The following is a 26,488-nucleotide window of genomic DNA, read 5'->3' on the forward strand; positions in this document are numbered from 1 at the left end:
AACGAGGAGGAAAGCGAAGGGTGAAAGTACGGGAATAGACAGCGGACGCGAGGAGGATAGCATAGGCCTTAAGGCGCAGCTTAAGTGTTTCCTGCGCTTTTAGTGCGCTATAGCACTAGGACCCCCCCCCCCCCCCCCCCCCCCCCCACTCACCGATTTCGGCGATCTTTGTCTAAATCCTGCCCGACCTTGAAAACTGAGCCCTAAACCGAAAGCGAAGTGCAGACAGAAGGGCTAACGCACCTAATTTGCACGTGGTAGTTTACCAATATCCCTCAAGAGAAAATTAAAGTATACAACAGCTGTATCTTACCGGTACTCACCTATGGGGCAGAAACGTGGAGGATAACGAAGAGGGTTCAGCTTAAAGACAACGTAGTGATCTATGGAAAGAAAAATGATAGGTTTAACGTTAAGAGATCGGAACCGGGCAGAGTGGGTAGGGAACAAACACGGGTTAATGACATCCTAGTCGAAATCAAGATAAAGAAATGGGCTTGGGCTCGGCATGTAATGCGAAGGCATGGTAACCGCTGTCCCTTAAGGGTAACGGAGTGGATTCCGAGAGAATGCAAGCGTAGCAGGGGGCGGCAGAAATTTTGGTGGGCGGATGAGATTAAGAATTTTGCGCGGTTACGGTGGCCGCAACTGCCAAAGGACAGGGTTAATTGGAGAGATATGGGAGAGGCCTTTGCCCTGCAGTGGGCGTAGTCAGGCTGACGATTTTGATGATGATGACCACGCTAAATCGTCCTTGAGTTTTTTCTGGCGCACACAACGACCTTAGACTCCCTAATCATGAGATTTAAATGGAGGAGTACCTTACTCACACCAGATAACGACAACGTTGGCACGAATGCATATGTTAATTCTAGACGAAACGACTCGAACCTGGTGGTGTTCGATAGCACCGCTTTAGTCATCTGCGTGCATCACCTCTATCTGGTGCGTATCAGGAATTTCACACTCCCTTTATAATGCGTCCGGTACCACAGGGTAACCAGCAGGATAGAGTAGCCTATTTGCCTACTGCCCTTTCCTTTTTTTCACCTTCTCTTCCTCTCAACAAGACCGAGAAGGAGAAGGCCAGGTATGGGTTCTGCCTGCTTCTAGAACGAAAACGGACATAAAATCAGTTTTAAAGCTAGGCCAGCGAACGACATCAGAAAGGCAGCCAAAAGCCCTTCTGCGTTTGGGGCTCCGTTCCAGTGTGCACTGCATGACAACGAGCTTTTTGCTGAACAAGCTGCGATTCTTGACCGCCGATACTATGCTGGCATTGAAGCAGCAACGATGTTTGAAGCACAGCCGAAGCGTTGGAGTATATTGACGAGAACTATATCTTACCGCGCATCTTGGTTCATGCTTCGCTTGCAGCGTGTCCGGCTCGTTCCTGGCGCGCTTCGTCAGCCCATGGAAGTGGGTGGACTCGCTGTTCTTCAACAACCCGTCCGGCTGGGAGGTGAAGAGAAACGTCGACTACCTGCACAGCTTCACCGAACGGGTAGGCTATTATTTCTGAGCCTCTGTGCTAACGCAGAGGCGTCGGCTGCACCTTATTGTGTATATCGGGTGTGTGTGTGTGTTTAACTGTTTACATATAGTAATTTTAAACCCTGCGAGAGATATGTCGGTGAGGTCTGTGCAGGTGGACTGTACAGCAAGGCGGACATTATGTAGGTACTGTGATAGAGCTCAGTGATTAAACAATTAACTAAAATTAACTGTTCAACTTTTTTACTTTTGATTTCAAGGGCCAACATTATATTAAGAAATTGAAGGCTGCCAACATAGAATCTAGGTCAAGTTTTAAATTTTCTTTATCCGTAATGCATTTCGAAATATTTAACTTCAAAAATGGATATTTTTGAGCTTGTAAAGTTGGCTTCCTGCAATGCACTTTTTTTAATATAACGTCGCTGGGCGCAGTATTTCCGGGGAAATACAGGTGACAACTTCTGCGGCATGTAATAGACAAACGGCTTCCGTATTTGCTGTATTAGAAATGCAAGCGAGGCCATTTTATAATTGTGCATTGCGGGAAGCCGACTTTACGCGCTAAAATATGCGGATTTTTGACGTTAAATCTTTAGAAATGCACTGCCGATGAAGAAAACTTAAAAACTGGGCTCAACTTCTATGTCGACGGCCTTCAATTTCTGAATATAATGTTGGCCCCTAAAATGAAAAACAAAAAAATTGGTGTATTTGACTTAATTAATACTTTAAACACTGAGCTCTATCATGTACCTACATAATGTCCGCCTTGCTGTACAATCCACCTGCAGAGACCTCACCGACGTATCTCTCGCATGGTTTGAAATTACGATCTGTAAACAGTTAAAAAAAAAAAAAAAACACGGTATTCATGGTGGATACTGTGCTCATCCCACTCACACATAGCACACACATATACAAATATAAAGCACTTACTAAATTTCGCATTTAATTTCATCTAGGTGCCAGACTTCCGTGGCAGTGATTATGTGAACATTTATAAAGTTGGGTATTTGGGTAAGTTGGGTATAAAGTTGGGTATGCAACGGAACGGTGCAGAGTATGGAAGCTCCAGGAGTAAAACGGCTTGTCCATTACACGAAGAGAGAGGGAAAAAAATAGGATCGAGAAGTTTTCGGAGGTAATCCGCATACTTTCTTGTACGCACACGAGGAATCGTATTACTAGAGGCCTACCTGAAGAAATATGGTGTTACGCTATGCAGTTTCTGTCAAATATATGCCGGCCACCAGTTATGCTCCTCTGCCGTGTCGTATGAATATTTTCGCATCGCTTACGTTCCGGATCCCTCGAGGCTGAGGACAACTTGTCAGTCTCACTTTTCCACAGCTTAAGAGTTCGAGAGATAAGACAAAATCCTCCCAATGTTTCCCTGGAGCAAACATGGCGGCCCGTATATTTTCCAGAACAGGCCCAAAAATTTTGGGCAAGTGCGTTTTTCTAAAAGGGAAGTTGTTTATAAACGGAATTTTTTCACATATCGTCAGATTGCACCATAACAATCAATATGTCCGCATATCCCTCCTCGGGAATCTGACAGTTTTCTGCTATTAATTGTCATAAACGCACTGTATCGGTTTTCTATCGCAGTCTTAATCACTCGATGAGAGCGCAGGACAAATTTCAAAATCAATGTTTTGCTATGCATCGGACGATTGGGCCATTTCCATCAATATGTTTATAACAGTATCTTGCAATATTCTACAGTTGCCCCACAATTAAAGGTGATGTCCAAGAAAGCAGTACTAGATGGACGCAAACAGGCCTACCGAGAAACTTGGCAGACCTGCATGCATGATTACAAGCAGCATGAAGCGGAATTCCTTATTAGCATGAAACCACCGATTATTTACCGAATTTCAATGACAAGCGAACTTTTTTCTGCTTAGTTTCATACGAGATTTGCGATTCACGTAGTGTTTTATCGAGTTCGATATAGAGGTGAAAAGACCCTTAGCTCCTTAGTGTGAGCTACAATTTTTCTTTTCGACCACTCTAAACGCGAACACGCGTATACGGGCCGATACGAACACGCGTTTAAAGTGGCGTCTAGCGACTTGCGGCTAAGATTGCGGCTAAGACAAACAAACAAACAGTACAAAGATTCGTGGCATAATGTTTAAATTCAAGAAATAGCGCTTTGTGTACGCAAGAAACAAACGCAACGTTTTTTTTTGTCACCTAGAGAAGATAAGAATAACTTTTATGTTGAAATTTAAACAACTGGCAAGTATCAGCTAGGTTTTTGACTCTTGAAGAAGCCGGAACAGTTAAAAATGGAGTTTTCTCCAGTGTCGCAAGGAGATTATATTGAAGTAATCTTTAACAGTACCCTCATTAAATGTTTACTCTTATTCTTCTTTGGCCGTGTAGTAGTAAGAACTGCGCTGTTTGGCACGCTTCTATCAGGTGCGTTTGCACACAACGTATTGCAAGACTCTCTGACATGTCATGCTCCTCTTTCGTAGATAATCCAGTCCCGCAAGACTGAGTACCTGGAGAGGGAGCCGCTCATCGTGACCGCCGCCGAGGCTTCTGGTGAGGAGCCGGGTGTGAGCCAACCGTACGGCGGCAAGAGGCTCGCCTTCCTCGACATCCTGCTCATGAGCCACCTGAGGGACCCCAGCTTCACCGAGGAGGGTATCCGCGAGGAAGTGGACACCTTCATGTTCGAGGTGAGGAGCCCGGAAGGAAGAAGGAAAACTGCGCACTCTTTTGCAGCGAAGAGGCGTTGGTCGGTTTCAGGGCCTTCGGCATCTCACCGGTGGACAAGAGCGCCCGTGTACAGGATAAAAGCAGGTGCAGGGCAGGGGTATACACTGACCCTCGAGCTACCCCCCACAGATCACTAACCACAGAGCGTGCCGTTACACGATCGATCGTCACTGTGTCAGAGGAGATGGGTGGTCTTAACGTGTTTCAACTGGATCTGAGACTTGCCTCGTATTTGATCATTGATGAGCGTTTGGTACATTTTCCCTACGGTGTTTACTCGACAGTGAGAACTCAAAATCAAAAAGAATGTTTGCGGTTACGCAGTCTGGTGCAGCATTTTGACTAAGGGATTGCTATTCGTCTCGGAAACGAGGGCTTTTTTTGGCTGTGGTTGAAAAAATGGGCTGCGCCTCCTGGACGCCTTTGATTTATTTCTGGAAACAGCGCGAAAGATAGGATGCGAAAAAAGAGACAACACAAGGCTCTGATTATTATGTAAGACGTTTATTACTTATACCGTTTGAAAACCCAATTAAAGTAAAAGAAGGGATCAGTACTAGTTTAACTACAGCAGTATGATGTCCTATGATGTCGCCTTACAGGTCAGTAAGGGCTCAACTACAGTGGCTGCGCACTTTCTGCTAGTCTGTACGTAAGCGCGCCATAACGGTAATTCATTTTGTTTTTCCTCGGAAAAAAAAATGGCGCTCTATTTTTCTGGTGCGACCATATACTCGTTACTAAACCTTGCAACGGAATTCATACTGTTGGATGAAATAAAAGTTTCTGTTTTCTTAATACAGCTCATATTCCGGCTGTCGTGTAATAAATGAGCGGAGGGGTAGTTAGCAGTAACAGGAGGAATGGGCTTTAGGAGGGCATAGTTGCAGGCCATTTGGTGGGTCATTATGAAGAACTAAAACCGAAGAAAGAGACGGAACATAGGCAGTACAGGGCGACAGTACAGGGCGGCTGTGTCGAAACTGGCTGCGTTAGAATGGCGCACATAGTCGGTACTGGTTAGAATATTTCACTGCTTAAACAAACGAGCAAGCAAGTGTGCAAAGAGACTAGCGTAAAAGTATAGTAAAGTAACTAACAACCATGCAGATCAACCATGATCACGAGTGTTGCACATGACGATAAACAGCTCTTTTCTGTTTATGGGTGGGATATAAATAACGCTGAGTAGGAACGGTAGATGATCTAAAGTGCGCGTAAGTAGAGTTTATGGTAAAGACAGAGCCCTATTTTGGGCACGGATTAAAGATAAGAGAGATTAACCAGGGCTTTAAGTGCGACATGAGTAGTTGACAACGAACCTTATTGCAAGATAATCAGTTGTAAGGTAGTCAGTTACATAAAAGTTTTCATTAGAGACGAAATATTTTACTTTGTATTTCGAGGATTTTCGCAGTAATGATTCGGTTCTTCAAGGAACGCCTTTTGAAGTTTGCGATATGGGGACTGTTGTTCTTTTCTGTTATACTGTGTGCCTCATTCGTGCCAAACTAACGCAGGGCCATGACACGACAGCAATGGGCATTTCTTTCACACTGTACCTGCTGGGGTTGTACAAGGACGTACAGGACAAGGTCTACGAGGAACTGGAGGCCATCTTCGGAGGAGACGTCGAACGGGCGGCCACTGTCGAGGATCTGAGAGAGATGCGTTACTTGGAGTGCGTCATCAAGGTAAGGAAACGACTAGGCACTGTTGGCTAGACTGGATTATGTTCTCAAGAGATCATCCCGTCTAATTCACGCCTATTATTTTTATTCCCATTGTATGTCCCGCTTTGTGGCTAGCGCACACAAGGCCGAAGCACTGTGCGAAAAATGCGCGCTGTGAAATCCTAACTGCTTACGTCTAAGCATAGACCCAAGGGCTGCACGCCGCCCGAAGTTGAGTTCCTGATTGTTTTTTTTATGCTGCTTTTCTGTTTTGTTGCTTGCTCGTTTGTGCTTTCTCTTGCGTAATTCTTTTAAACCTAGCTCAAAGATAGTAACAGCCGAACCAAACGACACGGAGAGAAGAGGACAGGACACGAGGCAAACGCGTAAATGGTATTAATGCGTTTACAAACATAAATATGTTCACAAATGGATAAATAGTATTTATGTGTTTACACGCACGAATAAAATAAGGAAGAGGAGGTAATAAATGCGAGGAGGGAGTCGGATGGAAGAGGGGGAAGGGGGGGGAGGGAGGGTGCGCGGAATGCTACGCAGTCGCAAGATAAAAAAGTAGTCAACATCACAGGGTAAAAAATCAAAGTAACAAAGAAGTTCTTGAAGTTCTGGAAGCTGTGGCAAACGTCGCCTTTTTAAGAGGCCGGCTATCTTTAGTTACGCCTATTCAACTGCTTCTATTTGTTTGTTTTATCTCCCCCCCCCCCCCCCCTCTCATTTCGGCACCGGTTTTGCATTTGGATTATAGCATGTTACCGCTTCTAATGTTCCTTAGGGGTTGACTGTTTACACCTCCCGGATTTTAAGCGTTTTTATTTCCTTATTACTTTTTAGGTGTTTTTATTTCCTTATTACTTTTTGTACCTATGACGGTCACTACTTCTGTTATCTCGCGACTGCGCAGCACTTCGCGCTGCCCCCCCCCCCCCCCCCCTATTCTCACACTCATGCCTATATTAAGGCGAAAACCTTTAATGCCTCATCGTTGTCGAGAGAACGTTGTCAGCAGAGGTGTTACACTTTTCGGTTGGTCGAAATGGTTATGACGTCAGAGTGCGGGGATTCGAAGTAATGAGGTCACCCACGAATGCCTGACGTCCCCTTTTGGAGCACACGACAACTAATAAAATAGTTGTCGTCGCTTCCGACAGAGGGCGCAAGGCATCCGTGGGTGGTGTTGAATTCCGATGGTAGATCGGGATCAAGTTTTTCTGCTCGGTTTGGATCAGTCGTATTCCAATGGTAAAATGGGAGCGCGAGTTGTATGTTCCAATGGCAGATCGGGATCAGGCGTAAAATCCCGGATCGCTCCGTGGAGCAGCAATACTTGATCCGCCGAAATCGGCAGATTTGACCGGAACCTCGCGTGACGTTTACTTTTCCGCCGCGTCTGCTTCCGGTCGCGACCGGCAGCAGACGCTTCGTTATCGTCGCTACGTGGCTACGTGGTGAGCCGGGCGAGCCGGTCACTTTCCAGTCAACAGTGGACGGCAATGATCTTGCTTCGAGCCGTGCGGCACTAATTTTGCTTCATGGAAGTGACAGTTCCGACTCGGGCACTGAAAGCTCAGAGTCCAGCAGTGAAGATTCGTCTGAAACGGACAGCGAGTGTGAAACTGCCGGCCTGTATATGCCTGCCGCCGGCGTCAGAAAAATGCGCTAATATTCTTTGTTCGCGTTCATAACAAGCCCTGGAGTAGAGGAATGTAACGAATGAATCATTTTTGAGGATCGTTGGCCAAAATTCAGGGGCACTTTGACTGTCTAAAGTGCGTAGAGGCGAAAGCGTTTTCCGCACCACTTTGGCTGTTTCTGTGGCACTGGTGGCGTCACATGTAATTGAGTACCAATTACTAAGTGATGACAAATCACTAATTAATGGTTAATTACTGATTAATGCCTGAATACTAATTAATTACGCTTAAGCTTCGCCTTTAGGAGTGGAACGCGACAGCGTGTTGTAGCGCTGCCACGGAACGCAACCACCCGTTCGGCGCGATGCCTTGCCGTTTGAACGCAACGCTTTTTGAGGAAAGGAAATGGCGCAGTAATTCTCTGTCATCTCAGTGGACACCTGAACCGCACCGTAGAGGAAGGGAGGAAGTGGGAGTGAAAGAAGAAAGACAAAGATGGCCCGTAATGAAGAAAATGAAACTTGTATTTGAGGAAAGGAAATTACACAGTAACTGTCTCACATATCTCGGTGCACACCCTTCAAAATTCAGGGGGGGGGGGGGGGGGGGGGGAGTGCACTTTTTGACCTAAAGTGCGGTCACTGATGTGTGGTTAAGATGTTAAGCTTCGCCTCTACGAGTGGAACGCGACAGCGTCTTGCAACGCTGACAGGGAGTCCATAGAACGCCATCGCCCATTCGGTTCTACGCCTCGCTCGTCGGTAAATTGGTTTTTGAGGAAAGGAAATCTATCTGTCTCTCATATCTCGGTGGACACCCAAACCTCGCCGGAAGGGAAGGGAGGAGGATGGCAGTGAGCGAAGACACCGTATTCACTAGACGTGCCTTTGTTCATTCCAAAACATCGAGCTGGAATGGCGGAGTGGATAGCATGCTCGTCTCGCACTCCGAAGACCGGGGTTCGATTCCCGAGCTCGACCAGTTTCCTACTCGGTTTTATTTATTTATATGGCCTGACTAGAAAAGCTAATTAGGCTAATGGGGTAATTAAGCAATTAACTAAGCTCAGTGACACTTTCTTGGAGTGATGCTCCCTTCATATAGTGATGATTGAAGGGAGCATCACTATATGATCCCTTCAATTGGTTGCATGGTTAGCCAAAGTACAATTGGCCCCGTTTGAAATTGGCGCACTCTGACGTCACGACCGTTTCGACCAACTGAAAAGCGTGACATTTCTGTCGACAACTGCTGCTTACAACGATGAGACATTAAAGGCTTTCGCCTTAATACCGAGTTGCTGGTAGAAGTGATAACTGCGATACAAGCAAATTTCTTCCTGACGCTTAGTGTGGCTGGCCTGCTGTCTGCTAGCTCCGCTGCTGGAGGCGTCGCAGAAATCGATCATGTCTTTATTTTATTATGAGACGAGGAACACAGTAAAACGGTGACGCGAGTAGCACCTTTACTACAGCGCTGGCCAGTTCCGAAGCGCCCTCAGCTGCGGCATCGATGAAAAACATTTAGGCTTAGCGACGACTACGGCAGCCAGGGAGAAACGTTGTCCGGGGGGCAGCGCAGTTCGTCGCTCGGCGTGTCCGCGGGCGGCGTCGTTGCCGAAAGCTCGACTGTCTCGCTGATTGGTTCAGCGGCTTGCGTCTCGCAGTCGCAAGGCTGGAAAATCGAGCAGCGAGCGACTTGCCTGCGCGTCGTCCGCCACTTCTTTCGTGACCGGTAGGGACAGGCTCACTGGCTCTCCGAAGACCGCGGCCGCATACTCGCGTGTTCACGGAGGGTGGACCATCCTGTACATACGCTTTGGTTTTGGCTTTACATTCCGGCCTTCGTACTACCTCCTTTTTGTTTCGCCGAGACGGCGTCTGTCAACGCAGAGATCGCGCCTCGCGCAACTCCTGTCGGACTCGAACACGAAGCTAGCAGGGCGTCCGCTCCGGCGGCGCGCCTAGTTTCCGCGGCTCGCCGCTGCGGCGCTGGCATCGCGCTCCCGAGAGAGCACTCGCATTCCAATCGCAAAATGGGAGGTGGCGAAGCTACGCGCTCCGACGCGCTCCATACGCGATCCTACGGAGCGGTCTCGATCTGCCATTGGAATTCAGCATAAAAGTAGCGACATCTCCTCCCTCCTCCTCCTATGCCGGCGCTCCTTCTCTCGGCTATGTCTCGGCTTCTCCCGGGCGCCGACGGTGGCGGCACCTAGGCCGGGAGCAGCTAGCAGACGCTCCCAACCGTCGCCTTTTGGCGCCCGGCAGACCGCGCGCCCAAATGAACTTTGTGTTGCGTTTTGTGAGTTGGCTTCGGTCAAAATGATATCATGAAATGAGAGATTGAAAAATCAGTTACTCTAATAACTGCCCAGACCAACGTTGGATTGCTTGTTCTTCGATCGCTTTGACTGCGGAACACACGTTGGAAGTGGCGCGCGCGAGCGAGTTCGCGGCACTAGAGTGACTACCATCGCTCGACGAGTGGCTTTCTCGTCGCTCGCGCTTTGGCGCGCAGCGGACCGCGCGCCCGCATGATTTTTGTTGCATTTTCTGCCTACGATTCGGCCGCATTGAGATTGTTGCGTGGGAGATACAAGGCACGAAAAAAATATAGAGCGTGATCTTTCATATCTGAAAAAAGAATGCACAAGTGTTAACACGTCACCACTCTGCATTAAAAGCCATGAGGAACTTTTCTAATGTCGAACTTTGGAAATGGTCTGGATCATTGCGCGCGCCCCTGCGTTAGTGATTCATTTGACACCACCTATCCACGTTACATAGCTCTACGCAGCGTGATTTTCGCAGGAATTTTCGCAGGAATTTTCGCAGGAATTAGCCAAAATGTCTGAAATTATGTTTTACAGAGGCCCTTGCTTGCATTCTCAAGTATTATCCACACATATATCGAGTATTCAAGCGACAGGTGCGTTAATGTGCCTAGGCACAGTAACGCCCGGTTTCGGTTTAGAACCCTGCTTGAAAAATACGTTCAGCAATGCGCGCAACATGAAAGCTAGACCTCAATCGCAAGCAGCATGAGCAGCAGGATCTTCAACAGCAAGTACCACACCTTTGGTATCGAGCTCGTGAGCGAAGGAGTGCAACTGTAACAACACAAATACGTCTAGCGATGCGTTCAACATGAAAGCTAGACCTGCACCGCGAGCAGCATGAGCAGAGTAGGCTCAAACAGCGAGTACCGCCCCTTTAGTATCGAGTTCGTGAGCCCAGGAGTCCCGCTGCAGCAACACAAATACGGCAAGCAATGCGCGCAACATCAAGCCTGGACCTGCATAGCGAGTAACGTAAACGGCGGGGCTCAAACAACATGCGAACGAACCTGATTGAAACCAAGTCGACACGCCGCGCACTGCGAGCAACATTAAACCTGCAATTCAGCACGGCTTTCGTACCCGCTAGCGAACGAGTCTATTTAAAATCATGCCAAATGGCATATAGTGCGAAGAAAGACTGCAGCCGCTGGCGCTTCACACCAAATCATCCGAAAAAAAAAAACACGACTGACAACTGAAAAACGACCACTTATCTCCCAAAGACGCGGATCCACAACATTATCGAAGTTTGCCCGGCCGATCCTGTGCTGCCAAACCTTTCGGCGAGCCGCGTTGCTTTTTCTGGAAGGAATTACAAAAAATCTTTTGCCACTGCCCCCTCGGTTGTTGCATCTATACGCGCAACAGAAGCTCGGCATCGCCGCAACACGTAGACGCCGTCAAAGATGAAAAAAAAAAACGCTTCCCGCCAAAACTGTTGCACAGAAAGAAAATGAAGCGCGACTCCCAGCCCCGGCAATGGCGCCGGCGTCTGCTGCGGAGCCAAAAAGCGCGCGCTAACACGTGACTACGGCGCCTCGGCCAATGGGAGGTTCGATTCTCCGGCGGCGCGCCAGGAGAGGAGGAGTGTCGGAAAGTTCAAAGCTTTTCGCTACTTTTGTTTCATTGAGGGGCTTTAGTGGTTGGCCACATTACATACCTCATTACTGCGAACAGAGCCATGGATACAACCGAACTCATCGAAGCAGAGGGAGAGTCGTGCCAAAGAAGCAGTCGAAGTCGGCAGACAAAGTGTGTAGTTGTGATGTGTAGTCAAAGTATGTAGTCAAATAAAGCATAGTACAGCACAAACAGTCTTGCAGTCAATGCCAGACAGTGCGCCAGGAAAGGCTTTCACCTTGCAGCACTTTAGAAAGCCAAAGTGCCCCCTGAATTTTTTTTTACTTTCTCATCTCGATTCATCTTTTCTATGGAAATGAGTAATGCTAGACTTGATGTAACTGAGAAATTCACGAGCTTTGCATGTTTTTCAGTACGTTTTTGTGCCAGCTTCGTCACAACAAACAAGTGCACAGCTACCTTGCCCCAGAACACGAGTAAAAAAACGCAAAATCATAAGGGCTTTTTTTCCAATTTGAGCAAATCTCTTTTATTTCACTCAACTTTTCTCTTGCAGGCTCTAGCTGCTTCCTGGTGATGCTGTCACATATCTATCGTATTGGCCAACACCGATGTTCCATTTATCTCCTCTTTTTCGAAAGATTCAAAACAGTGCCGCTCAGTAAAGTAGTACACAAGGCTGCAATTCCCGCAGCCATTAGCAAACATGCATTATAGTTTAAAACGTATGATCAATAACAATGCAAGTTTCTTACAGTGGTCTCATAGCTTATCGAGAGGCTGCAAGAAATGTGAGCTTTACTGTACGGAGTAATCAGATAATCTGCAACACCCATGTTTCTCATATAGCTCTGGAAATGAACAAATAATTCCTGAACATCATTTAGACATGCTGAAAACAGGCTAGTGACATACTGTAGATCAGATTAAAGACGTGAAGTGCAGGACATTTCTGCTTGCTTTTTTGTAGTCGTAGCGTACAGATACGCCCAATGTAGTCCACAAGACTGGGTGATGTGGGTAAAACAAGAACCATCCAGCAAACAATGCTTCGAGCGGGACAAATCACCTTGGCCTTGGCTCCATATGACTGGCTTGCCCTACCAGCATAGGCACAGCTCCTGTAGACCACCAGCGTTCTGCTGCAGTCAGCGGTAAAACAGCAACCAGAGGATATCCGGTTGCGTATCAATCTTATAAGCAGTGCTACGTTCAACGTCGTTCATGCGCTGTGCGTGCAGTGATCCTTTCTTTCTTGATCTTTGCGCGGCACCCCGAACATAGAAGCTCCAATACAAAAACGATGCAGAAAAATAGTGTCCCAAGCTACCTTTTGAGTTAACTTCGAAGTTTTTTCCGTAATACTTCTCCAAGTGTCCCCAAATTTTGCTCCTTCAAAAACTCACAACCATTGGAACTGTACTGGTCATCAGACATTCCTTCTTTTCGCAACCCTTTTCGTCGTTAATTGAGGCAATCAACTACAAGGGGCAAATCGAAGGTCGAGATTTATTTAGTGGCGAGTCACCAGCGACTAACTTGTGCGGTAGGTTCACGGGGTCAGCGACGTCGGAGATCAAGAAGAGGCTTTCGCTATGTTAGTGTGGTCTTGGCCGGAAAACTCTACACTGCACTCAACTGCGCTCTGTTTTTCGAGCACCTCACACAACTCTGCCATCGCGAAACCTCCTGACGTATATCTGTCAATGACTGATACGGTCGGTGTGTGTGAGAAGACCAGAGCGGAAAGTACTTACGTGTGAACCGCAACGCTCATTTCGTAGCTGTGACACGCCGTTTTCTCACGACACAGCTTCGTTCGATTACGAGCTGGAGGTGTCGACTTCTGAAAAGCCAACCGGGAAATGTGGAACTGCACTGGTAGAGGAGCAGACAGCCTGCCTTTATTTACGACACTTGTTTCTGCAACGATATGCGGAAACTGCCAAAACCACGCACGAGCCCACCGCGCCCAGCGACGCCTTTAGGATCCTCATATTCTTTTTTTCATCGGTTTCGATATTTACCTTGGGGAACGAATTCATATTCGGCAGGCGGTACATGCGGTGCCAGCCGAGTTTATCGACGCATGTTCTATCCCATCGCAGGTCACGGTTGCACTTGATATGCCAAGTTTCTGAACCGCATCGCAAAATCTCATCCGTTCCAACGGGATACTTGCGCCAGGGGCATCCGGCGATGGTATTCTGCTTGCCCTTGTAATTCGGTATGGTGGATCTCCAATCCAGTATCCCACGTTGGCTGGGGCATGAGCTCACAAAGACGGGACCGCGCACTCTGCCGCCGAGAGGAATAAGCACGAAGTTCCCCCGTCGGTCCGAGTAGCAACCCAGGAGAGCGCTGTCCATCACTCGAGTTCCGCGATCTTCGAAGCACCACCTGGTCTCCAAGTCAACAAGCCGGGTACCGTTGATAAGGCGCGCGAAGTACGCGGGATCCAGCAGGGACGGTTCCTTCCCGTCGCGGTCCACGTACACTGCGAGTGGCGCCTTGGCTTCGAGGCAGGCAGCGTCGGTTTGGACAACCACGTTGTCGTTAGCAATTTCGGTGCGTAGGTGCCCCTGAGGATCCGTCCTCTCCGTGTACTCGAGCACAGCTACTCGCACGTCCACCTGTGGTGAAGTCAGCCAGGAGCAGCGAACCGAACACGCGGCAAGTTTAAGAAACAACAGCACAGCGAACATCTTCGTCTTGAAGCGAAAAACACAGCTTGGCTTGTTGGTTGGATGAGTTGATCGCGGAGAGATGCGGACGACTTGGGGGTTATCTCTAACGTCTCTACTGTCGCCAAGGCATGAGCCATTCCAAGAAGACCCTTGCCACTGCCACCCTTTTGAGTTGGTCTTTTCAGACGCTCTCACACCGCCGCCCTCTCATCGCCTTCGGCTCTGTCTGGACTGGGTCGACGTTCTATAGTTTCGGTTTCGTCGCCCTCGAACGGCGATCCCTCTCACCCGCCGTTGTACTCGCTCTCTTCATGCTCTTTCCCTTCCTCTCCTGTCGTCCTTGGCGCTTTTGTGATTGCGCTAACTTTCAATAGTTTCGTGTTCTCGCATGCTCTGTGCAGCGGTGGGCAGCTTCCGATTTTATACCACCCGTTCTTTAAACTCTGCACAGGCGTTTTTTGCATCGCCTGCATCGTAATGCGGTCGCCGCGGCCATGGGATTTTGTCCAGTGATATAGGAATTAGCATCCCAACTCCAAAGCCACTGAGTCATCGCGGCGGGTTTAGGCGTCTGTGACGGAATGCGGACACCGAACAAAGTCCGAAGTGCTCAAAGGTTTCGTATGGAACCAGAAACGTCAACTCTCCGACTTTTGCGAGCGACCGTTAAGCGCCTATTCTTGCTTCACCCTGGTTTGACTCAAACTAAGAGCTGCGGCATCGGTGCATACGCCTGCGTTATGAAAGTTTTAATTTTTGTCAAAGGCATGCTTTCAGCTTTTCGTAGTGGTGACGTATTGTCTATTCACCTGTTTCTGCCTACAGGTATCATATCGCGCAAGCGCGCACAATTAGGTGTGCCGCGCAGGGCTTATTTACAGATGGCTTTGCGCATTATGTATATGCAGCAGATCTGAGATAAGTCTTCTATAATGAGCACTTTCGTTTAATGCAAACGAATTTCGAAGTCTTGGTTGGCTCGGCTTTTTAAATGCATTTTAAAGCCGCTTAATTCGTAGCGCTGTTTTGCTGAACTTCGTTTAATTTAGTTGTCTTGCTCCGACACTACGGGTGCGCGAAAGAGCGGCTACCGAGGTCGGATACGTCAGGTTCGAGGCGCCGAGCGAGCTAGAAATTAGCTAGTAAAGATCGTAGGTTGTCCTTCGCCTCCTCATTGCTACGAGTTGCACGTTTATTTGGCATTGGACGTGGAGCCGACATTCGACGACTATCGCACGATGACACTAGGAATTACACTTTTATAAAGCTTTAAAAAAGGTTCAGAAGTAAATAAACAGAGAAGAAACAGATGCTTCCCGCTCTTCACCAAAGCTGACTCAATAAGTAGTACTTGAGCTCAACACCCGCTCTTCAAGGCTTTCCGAACGCCGAGGCCGGTCTGCTTACTTCGACGCAGCCTGGAACCGCAGGAACGAGTGCGCTGTGCTCTTGAACAACTAACTCCGAAACTTCTAAAAGCGGCGGGGAGGCGCTGAGAGAGAGAATCGGCTCAGCACGCATTAAGCTGCGTCTCCCTTCCCCTTCTTTTCGAGAGGGATCGAACCCTCTCGAACGTCTGTCCACGTGCGCCCGCTTCGCCAAGGTCGCGGGAAGAGGAGGATCCTACTCCCTAACTCTTCCTTTTGAAAAAAAAAATAATAAATGTTTTCACTACTACTACTACTTGGCCGTGCGCGGTAGGGCGCCTCTATACAGCTGCACAACTTATCCAGTCACCCTAGCGGCATCGAGCGCCCTTGTGCGCTGGGATGCGACCGCTGGAGTGCGCGCCTCCGAAAGCCTTCAAGAAAATTCGTTTCTTTTTCTTCCGCGCGCACCGCAAGCGCGTAGCGAATGATAAAAAAAATCTCTGCCTCTCCCGTAAACGAGAGTAGAGTAAGCATGAAATGTTTACGGGCCTAATGTCATCTCGGTGGACACCCGAACCGCACCGTACAGGAAGGGAGGAACGCCACCACCCGTTCAGCGCAATGCCTTGCCATTTGAACGCAAGGTTTTTTGAGGAAAGGAAATGGCGCAGTAGTTCTCTGCCATCTCGGTGGACACCCGAACCGCACCGTAAAGGAAGGGAGGAACGCCACCACCCGTTCGGCGCGATGCCTTGCCCTTTGAACGCAGCGCTTCTCCCCCGGATCACGTATGACAACGAAGTGTAACGTGGCATTTATGTGCTTTTTGCACGCGTTATTAGAAATCGGAAATTATAATTCCGTGCATTATCAAACCCACAGCTCCACTGATATCTTGATAAACATTGAGAAGGCACTGGCAGCAGTTATTTTTTGTCTCATTTGGAGACCAACCGGCGCTTGCATGCCGGTCGCGTAGGAGGGCTTAGAGAGTCTCGTTAAATCTCGTTAAGTCTCGTACGGTGCCCGGATGTTCTCGTTTCAGAGCCCGGATGACTGGAATTCAGTGCCCGGATGATGGCTCTCGGTCTCGGCGTGACGTCACCACACTGCCGACAACGGGAGCTAAAAGCATTTCATGGTTAAAAGCGATTGGGTTCGGGATGAAACAGGAATGACAGACGAGCCGCGAGCAAGCGTGCGTAAGGCAAACGCAATTTTATTTCGAAAAAAAAAATTGAGATACAATACAATGGTATACAGTAGAATACAATAGAATACAATAGAATACAATACAATACAATAGAATACAATTTCATTCTACCTGAGGTACAGGTGCTATCTGATTCCGCCGAGGCGTGGAGTGCTTGTGGGCGGGCACATAAGCACAAACATAGTTCAACGTACAATTCCAAGCTATTCCGTATTATGAATGCACGCTTCGTTACCCGCCGGTCCCGCAGTTCCGGGATCTCTTGTGTCGTTCCTAGCTACCTGGCCAGTTAGGCAGTTTCTTTTTTCTTTCGTGACCGGACATTTTTCATCACGTAGGTGAGGTAGAGCTTTCCGCAGCCAAACAAAGGACGTTTTTATGTCAACTCCGACTTTGTTCCTCCTAAGCCAAACTCCAACCCAACTGGATTTTAACGTCAGGCATGTTAAATAAGTGCAGCGAAATCCATTCCATGGAATCTACTACCTTCCTTTTTAGAAAAGTCACAAAACATTAATGTTGCAAACCAGTCATGACTTCGTGCAGCCATTCCGTGCTGAAACATCTAACGTCATTGCTTAAGTAATTTCTTCGTGATGATACGGTAAAATAATTTCTCACGCGAGTCTTTGGAGGGCAGCCTTGCCTCGCTAACGAGCTATCTCTGCATGCGTCGACTTGGATGCTTCTGGTTCATTTCGCCTTGTGACACATTGAAACCCCGTGCTCAATTAAAGGCCGTATCTCTCTCTCCGGCCCAACATAATCACTTCTGTGTGCTTGAGTGCATCTCGCACATTTACTACGTTGCTGTGGAGATTAAAAAAGAAACGATCTATTCATTACCACACCGTTGCACCAAACGTCCAGTTTTTTTACATGACGTTTTTCTTTTTTTTCTTTCCCGAAATGAAGGAGAGCCACAGGCTTTACCCGCCGGTGCCACTCGTCGCCAGGAACGTCGACGAAGATTCTGAGATTCGTAAGTCGAACAACATTGTACATATTCGTGAAACGGTCTTTCTGGTGCGCTGCAGCGTTGTGCTGCCGACGAAATAAACAGTAATCCAGCGCACTTGCTCAGCCCTTCACTACGGCGTCCCTCATAGCCTGAGTTGCTTTGGGACGTTAAACCCCATAAACCAAACCAAACCTTTTATAGCATGGTGCTCACGTCTACGTGGGTTTTGTTTTAGAGCGCAGCTCTTTGGCGTCCGTTCCTGGGTTTCGCGTCGTCGTCGGCGTCGGCGTCGGCCTCGTAACCAGCTCCGCCCCCAATGTAACGCTTTTCAATTGGTCGAAATGCTCGTGACGTCACAGTGCGCGAATTTCAAATGGGGCCAATTGTACTTTTGCTAGTAACCATGCAACCAATCAAAGGGATCGTATAGTGATGCTGCAACTAAGTTGGACTGAGTTTAGTTAATTGCTTAATTAATCAATTAGCCTAATTAATATAGAGGAGAATGAAGAGGTCAGAAGAAAAGAAAAGAAAAGAAAGGCGCGCGCCGCAGCGACAACAGCGTCCGCGGAAGGAGACGCTGCTGAAAAAAAAACAGATAAATACGAAGCCGCGTTCCCTCCACCACCACGCACTTCCCCACTCAGTAAGACCATAGTCCTTCAATGCAAAAGCATTGAAGGACTATGGTAAGACGTTGCTCGTTTCATATACGTTGTGTCGAACATCCTAGACAGTTCCAACAATTGACAGGTTAATGACAGAACACGATGGATAGAAATACAAGAATATATAAATATGAAATAGCCTAATTAACCTTTCTAGTTAGACCGCATAAATCAATAAAACCGAGAACGAAATTGGTCGAGTTGGGGAATCGAACCAGGGTCTCCGGAGTGCGATACGAGCACGCTAGCCACTCCGTAATGCCAGCTGAATGGTTTGGAATGAACAAAGGCGCGTCTAGCTAATACGGCGTCTTCGTTCACTCCCACCTTCCCCCTTTCCCTTACGGCGAGGTGCAGGTGTCCACCCAGATATGCGAGAGAGATACATTTCCTTTCCTCAAAAAATAAATTTACCGTCCAGCAAGGCGTACAGCCGAATTGGCGATGGCGTTCTGTGGACTCCCTGGCAGCGTTGCAAGACGCTGTCGCGTTCCACTCTTACAGGCGAAGCTTAACATGTTAACCACACATCAGTAACACACGCAGACAGCCAATGGACGCGTCATTCGCTGGCAGCACTTGATTCATCATTCACAACCACATTCTTAACGTACGCTCCCTTGCCGCACATGCCAAGGACGTACACCACGATCACATTCTGCGCCATTCCTCTGTACTTTGCTTTGCTGAAACCTGGATGGATCCCGAAGAGCCTCTCGAAATCATAGATTTCCTATACTGCTGTGGTGCTCGCAGAGACCACAACAGAGCGGCGGGAGTCGCTATCTACTTGCGCACAGGTCTCTCTGCAATACCAGTCGAAATGTTTGGCACGTCACATGAAGTTGCCGAACTGTGCGCCGCAAAGTTGCCCAACGGCTTGCTGGTAGTAGCTGCCTACTTCGCCCCTACCGCACTCACGAAAGACGTCGTGCACTTCCTGCAACTCGCATTAACCGTCCATCGATCCACACCGATGTTAGTAGAGGGGGACTTTAATGTTGACATAAAGACAAACAGCAATTTCCTAACACTTATGCGGGAGAACATCCCGTTCCTCTCGCTCGTAACGCGTCCCACGGCTGTGACAACCTCGCGAGGCACTTGTATAGATCTCGTCTTTGAGAATCAAGCATTGGTGTACCAAGTCGAACATATATCAGTCTATTTCTCCGACCACAAAGCTTCCTTCATGACTGTCAAGAACTGTTAGTGGAGTCTTTGTTAAAGGAATACGTGTGAAAAAGAAAAAAAAAATCTGTGATAGCGCATACATGTGTTGCTCGATTTCTTTGCCTCAATCTATCGAAAAGGTGAAACAGCTTATTTGCTGCGCTCAAATTTCGCATTAGGAAGTAACGTAATCGTCGGTAATTTTTTTTAACAAACAAAGCGCACCAACTAGCCGAGCAACAAGTTTCACTAGAGTGTAACCATTCTCCGCCATTTGTTGTCCGATGCGGCTCCACATGATGTAAGCGTTGCCAGTAAAACCCAGTGTGTGCTTCAAAGATTTCTCTTTGTTGTCTTCCGCGGTGAACCACTTGAGCACTCAACACTTTAAACATGACTAGCCTATATGGGAGTATGTATTCCCCCCCCCCCCCCCCCCTGCCCCTTACACTCAATCTCATTCTCTTCCCTATATCCCCGCAGTTGGTTACTGTATCCCTCGCGGTACCACCTTGCTGACCGTGATGCACGCGCTCCACCGCGACCCCCGCTTCTTCCCGGAGCCCGAAGAGTTCAGACCCGAGAGGTTCCTGCCCGAGAACTGCGCCGGGCGGCACGCATACGCCTACTTGCCCTTCTCGGCGGGACCACGCAACTGCATCGGTAAGCCCCTGCTTCGTGTGCAGACCGCTATCCAAGGGCATGCGTCTCCACTTTCAAATGACAGATGGGCTTCGTGGAAACAGCCGTGATACCTCGCTTGATGCAGAATTGAAAACTTTGAGACGTATGATTCACATGCGACGTTCATACCAAGCAATTCTGGGCAAAAGCATTTTTGAACGGGAGCCAGTTTATGAAAGCACATTTTTGGCATATTGTAAGATTTCGCTATAACAATCAATATATCCGCAGATATGCTGTCGGGAGGCTTCCATTTTTTTTTTACTACTAACGTGTTGGTTACCGTTAATAGCGTTTTCAATTGGTTTTCTATGGCAGTCTTAACTGCTTGAGCTACACAGCGGAAGAATGGACCATTTAGTGCACTGCATGGGCTCGGGCTGGTCCGAAAGCCCGGGCCGGGCAGGGCTGGGACATGATTTGTTTTGCCGGGCCTGGGACGGGCCCGAGCCTGAAGTTGCGGGCCCGGGCCGGGCTCGGGCTTAAAGCTGCGGACCCGAATCGGGCTTGGGTCAGTACAGAAACGGCTGGTGTCCGACTATTCATTCACTATCGCAGAGTGAAGTAGACGACTGCGGCACTGGAGCAGCGACACGGATGAGCTATGGGTTATAGTACGCGCTGAGAAAAACGCTAAGCTTTATTCATTGACTTATTTATTTCCTTTCTTCTACGCCGCGGTGGCTTAGTGGTCAAGGCGCTTGATTACTGAGCCGGGGAACCAGGCTTTGCTCCTAGCCTCGGCGGCCGCATTTCTATTTAGGCGGCAAGCATGAACGCCATGCACTTTCCAGTATCATTGCTCGTTGAAAAAACCCAGGCGGTCGAAGTGATCCGGAGCCCTCTGCTTCGGTGTCTCTCACAGCCTGACTGCCCTTGGGCCCTTAAGCCCCCAAAACATAGCTTTTATTTTAGAGCTATATTTTTCTCATAAACGCAGTATCATCAACACCAGGGGAAATTGTAGTTGGTGTACCACAGGGTTCTATTTTAGGACCGATACTATTCCTTCTGTATATTAACGACATAGTGAACATACCTCAGACTAAGAATATTATTATTTACGCAGATGATACTAATGTGTTCTTTTCAGGAAATAATATGGCTATCTTAGAAAAAGAAGCAAACGTATGGCTACAAGAACTTTCTTCATGGCTGGAATCTAACCAATTGAAACTAAATGTTGAAAAGACTAAATATGTCGTATTTAGAGCCAAAAACAAGATGATTACTGAAAGTTTTCAACTGAAATTTCAAAATTCAACTCTACTTCGTGAAAATTCAATAAAATTTTTAGGAGTAATTTTCGAGCAGCACTTACTGTGGAATGACCATTCAGATTATTTACGCAGTAAAGTATCGCGGTCAGTGGGCATAATAAACAGACTACGAATGCTTGTACCTGTCAGATGCAAACTACAGCTATACTACTCTTTAGTTCACTCCTATATACATTACGGCCTACTTGTGTGGGGAACAACAACACTTACTAATATAGCAAAATTATTTGCGCTGCAAAAAAGGGCTATCCGAGCTGTATTCAACCTTACACTCAGCCAAGACACAGGGGAGGTTTTTAGAAAGCACAAGTTACTTAAGATACAAACAATGTATGACAAAAAACTGGCTATATACATAAAGAATCAAATAAAATACAGTAAAGAAACTTTTCAGAACACATATCTGCACATGCCTGGACTATATAACTTCCGAACAGCTAGTTTCCATGTTTCAAAGTCCCGTACAAATTATGGCCACCAAATGTTGACATTTATGATACCGCGAGTTCTAAATGCTTACGCCCCGCTACTTTCTATGGCAATGGAAAAACGAAGTGACCAAAGCTATAAAAGAGCCGTGCATGATATGCTACTTTCGTGACAGTGCTGTATAAGTAAACACCGTTGTATCTTTTTTGGTATCAAATCTGTATACTACTGCTAATTTAATTTTAACCTGCGTTTTTTTTTCTGTTCGAAGTCGGTTGCTGTCAAATGCTTTGAATGTTTGTTTTAATTTGTTGTTTGTTTTTGTATAGGAGGGCAGGCCTTAGTCAGGTGTTGTTTAACGCCTTTTGCCTGCTCGTCCTTGGTTTACGTATGCATTGTAAACCAAAATAAACCAATGTCAGAAAACTCACGAACTAAAGCGCGTTTGGTTTTCTTTTTCATCAGCTAACCGGAACGTCTCGTAAATGAAATAGCCACAAAAGCTCGCGAGAGTTCGTAAATCTCATCTCATAACCACATCTATCCCTCCTCGCTTCTTCAGCCTGGTTGTCATGACAAGTGTTTTGCACTGTAAGTTATCACGTTTTTTGCGCGTTATGTTCTGCTCCTCGAGTAAGGGTTAATTTCAACCGCTCTTAATTGGCCATTGATCGTTCGTAATCCCAAAACATACTTATATAATATTAGAATTGCATTCGGGAAAAAACAAAACATACTTATACAATATTAGTGATTGCATTCGGGAAGAACATATTAGTATAGGACGCTTATAGTCTTCAAAACACACACCGTGAAATACTCAAGCTGTAGGATGGGGGTTTGTTAAAGGCACTGGGACCTCAGGAGCAGGGCGGCAACAGTCCGTGGTCGGCGAAGGCGAGAACACAGCACGCGCAGCGTTGGCAGCGCCGCCGCTAAGCAGAATGGTCGTCTTCGTCTTCACAATTGCCCCCGGGTAAAAGAGGAGCCAACCTGGCGACTTAGGGAGCGGGCAGGATGGCTGGGTCGTAGAATGGCTTGAGGCGCTGGACATGAACAGTCTCGCGTCCACGGCAGCGGCGATCAGAAGACGGCACGAGAGGTTCGACTGTGTAATTAACTGGAGATGTATGCGCCAGGACACGGTATGGGCCATGGTATTTGGCGAGAAATTTTGACGACAGGCCCGGAGTATTTGTCGGAATCCAGAGCCACACAAGGGAGCCATTGGGGAAGTGTGGCGTTGTTTGATTGAGGTCGTGGCGGGATTTCTCTCTGCACAGGTTGTCAGTTGTGAGAGCACGGGCGATGCGGCGACAGTCTTCGGCGTGCTGGGCGGCTTCAGATAGAGGCGTATACTCGGAAGCGTCGGGTTGGTACGGCAGAATGGTGTCGATGGTAGCAGAAGGGTGACGGCCGTAAAGGAGAAAGAAAGGAGAGAAGCCAGTAGTGGACTGCGTTGCGGTATTGTACGCATAGGTTACATACGGAAGCACAAGATCCCAGTTAGACTGGTTTGAAGAGACGTACATAGATAACATGGCACCGAGGGTACGGTTAAAGCGCTCGGTGAGACCGTTGGTTTGCGGATGATATGCGGAGGTGGTGCGATGAATTACATTGCACTTGGTGAGCAGTGCCTTCACAACATCGGATAAGAAGGCGCGGCCTCTGTCGCTCAGCAATTCGCGAGGGGCGCCATGACGAAGGATGAATCGGTTTAAAATAAACGAGGCAACTTCGGAGGCTGTGGCAGCTGGAAGGGCGGCGGTTTCGGCATACCTTGTCAAATGGTCAACTACGACGATAGCCCAACGGTTGCTGGCCGAAGTGTACGGAAGGGGGCCGTATAAATCAATGCCGACGCGGTCAAATGGGCGTGTCGGGCAGGGTAGCGGCTGCAATTCTCCAGCAGAACGTTGAGGTGGCGGCTTGCGACGTTGACAGGTAAGGCACGAGCGTACGTATTTGAGGATGAAGGTGTACATGCCACGCCAATAATATCGTAGCCGGATGCGAGCGTAGGTCTTGAACACTCCGACATGACCACACTCCGGGTCAGCGTGAAAATGGGCGCAAACTTCCGAGCGAAGGTGACGGGGAATAACTAGCAACCATTTGCGGCCATCTGAGCTGTAGTTGCGGCGATAAAGGAGGTTATCACGAATTGAGAAATGGGAAGCATGTCGACGAAGAGCACGCGACGGAGAAGCAGCCGTAGGGTTTGTGAGGAAGTCAAGAAGAGAAGAGATCCATGGGTCGGCACGCTGCGCTGAAGGCATGGCGCTGATGTGAAGAATCTGTGAGGAGGCGTCTAAGGTTGAAAGGCTCGAAGTATTGGCTGGGAGTGGGCAGCGCGATAGAGCATCGGCGTCTTTATGTTTGCGGCCAGTACGATACACGACGCGGATGTCGTATTCCTGGAGGCGAAGGGCCCACCTCGCGAGGCGACCGGATGGGTCTTTCAGAGAGGACAGCCAGCACAGCGCGTGGTGGTCGGTCACGACTTCAAACGGGCGGCCGTAGAGGTAAGGGCGGAACTTGGTAAGGGCCCAAACTATCGCCAGACACTCTTTTTCAGTGACCGAGTAATTAGATTCAGCCTTTGTGATTGTGCGGCTGGCATAGGCAACGACGTATTCGGCGAAGCCAGGTTTACGTTGCGCGAGTACGGCGCCGAGGCCTACCCCACTGGCGTCAGTATGGACCTCGGTGGGTGCGGTCGGGTCGAAATGGCGAAGTATCGGTGGGGCAGTGAGCATACGGCGCAAGGAATCGAAGGCGTCGTCACACACTTGGGACCATTGCGAAAGATCGGAACTGCCGGACAGAAGCTGTGTCAAAGGTGCAGCGATTGAGGCAAAGTTGCGTATAAACCTACGGAAGTAGGAGCACAGCCCTAGGAAGCTGCGCAGTTCTTTGATAGAAGTAGGTCGAGGGAACGCAGCCACAGCACGAAGTTTAGCCGGGTCCGGACGGACACCCTCCTTGGAAACAACGTGGCCTAAAATGGTGAGTTGGCGAGCGGCAAAATGGCACTTCTTTAAGTTGAGCTGGAGGCCGGCGTCAGAGAGGCAGGTCAAAACATGCTTCAGGCGGTAAAGGTGAGTGTCAAAGTCAGGCGAAAACACGACGATGTCGTCGAGGTAACAGAGGCAGGTTTTCCACTTCAGACCACGCAGAATGGTATCCATCATCCGCTCAAACGTGGCGGGAGCATTACAAAGACCGAAAGGCATCACAGTAAATTCATATAGGCCGTCAGGTGTTACAAAAGCTGTCTTGGGGCGATCGGCCTCTTCCATGGGTACCTGCCAGTACCCGGAACGTAAATCTAAAGAGGAAAATATCTCGGCACCTTGCAAGCAGTCTAGCGCGTCATCGATGCGTGGCAGGGGATATACGTCCTTGCGCGTAATCTTGTTAAGGCGGCGGTAGTCTACACAGAAACGGATGGAGCCGTCTTTCTTTTTGACAAGCACAACTGGCGAAGCCCATGGACTGCTTGAGGGTTTAATCACGCCGCTCTTGAGCATTTGGTCGACTTGATCTTCAATAACTTGACGCTCGGGTGCCGACACACGATAGGGGCGCTGCCGTAGAGGAGCGTGGGCACCTGTGTCTATGCGATGTGTGACAGTCGACGTTTGGCCCAGTGAGCTGTGATGACAGTCGAAGGAGGCGCGGAACTGGTTGAGCAAGTCGAGAAGCTGCGTGCGCTGCTGCGGTGGAAGATCTGTGTCGATGGAGCGGAGAAATAGTTCGGTAGATGAAAGAGTGGGTGTAGAAGATGGTGGGCTGAGCGCAGCGAGACTGATGTGCGATGAACCGGCAGTCTCCTCATGGGTTAAAATAGCCGCGACAGGTTGGACACTGCCGACACATTCGCCACGGCGCAGAGCACTAGGGTAGGGAAACGGGTTACAGACCCACAGTACGGAAAGGCCAGCAGAAATAGTCAATACGGCGTAAGGCAGAAGAAGGCACTTGCGCCGGAGGAAAGTATGGGCTGGCGTGAAAAGAACAGTGTCATCACGAGAAGGGGCACAAGAGAGGCGCACAAGGACGGAAGAGCATGGAGGCAGGTCGATGTCTTCGGTGACGAGGGCTTTAATACATGGCGGTGAAGGAGCAGCGTCCGGCAGGGATTGGGGCAGAGCACAGAACCCGACTTCAGCGCGAGCGCAATCGATGACAGCGGCATGACGAGAAAGGAAATCCCAGCCCAAAATAACAGAGTGAGAACAACACGGCAGTACGACGAACTCGATCGTGTAGAGGACATTCTGAATTAAAACTCGAGCGGTGCAAGCTGCCGACGGCTTGATGTGCTGAGCGCTGGCCGTGCGCAGCGAGAGACCGGCAAATGGCGTCTTAACTTTCTTCAAGCGGCGACAAAGGTTTGCGTCTATTACTGAAATTGCGGCGCCAGTGTCTACAAGGGCCATGACAGAAATTCCCTCGACCGAAACGTCAATAAGGTTCGCAGGGGCCAGCTGAGGTCTTTGGTAGTTCGACGAGGACGCAGTTCTTGCCTCAGGAA

The 26,488-nt window shown here is 48.5% G+C and overlaps 1 protein-coding gene across 2 annotated transcripts in view; it reads left to right on the plus strand.

Moving 5' to 3' along the window:
- The window catches only part of LOC149363978 (cytochrome P450 4V2-like), an 83,142-nt gene that overhangs the window by 52,562 nt on the left and 4,092 nt on the right, over positions 1-26,488 (plus strand). For both annotated transcript variants that reach the window (XM_089573964.1, XM_089573963.1), the window contains exons 6-10: positions 1,378-1,504; positions 3,987-4,193; positions 5,754-5,927; positions 17,666-17,732; positions 20,036-20,215. In XM_089573964.1, the coding sequence (XP_089430090.1) occupies positions 1,378-1,504; positions 3,987-4,193; positions 5,754-5,927; positions 17,666-17,732; positions 20,036-20,215 (755 nt within the window). The remainder of the gene's footprint in view (positions 1-1,377; positions 1,505-3,986; positions 4,194-5,753; positions 5,928-17,665; positions 17,733-20,035; positions 20,216-26,488) is intronic.

The sequence above is a fragment of the Amblyomma mixtum genome, chromosome 2 (assembly GCF_055824585.1).
Source record: "Amblyomma mixtum isolate Tamu chromosome 2, ASM5582458v1, whole genome shotgun sequence".
NCBI classification, from domain to species: Eukaryota; Metazoa; Arthropoda; class Arachnida; order Ixodida; family Ixodidae; genus Amblyomma; species Amblyomma mixtum.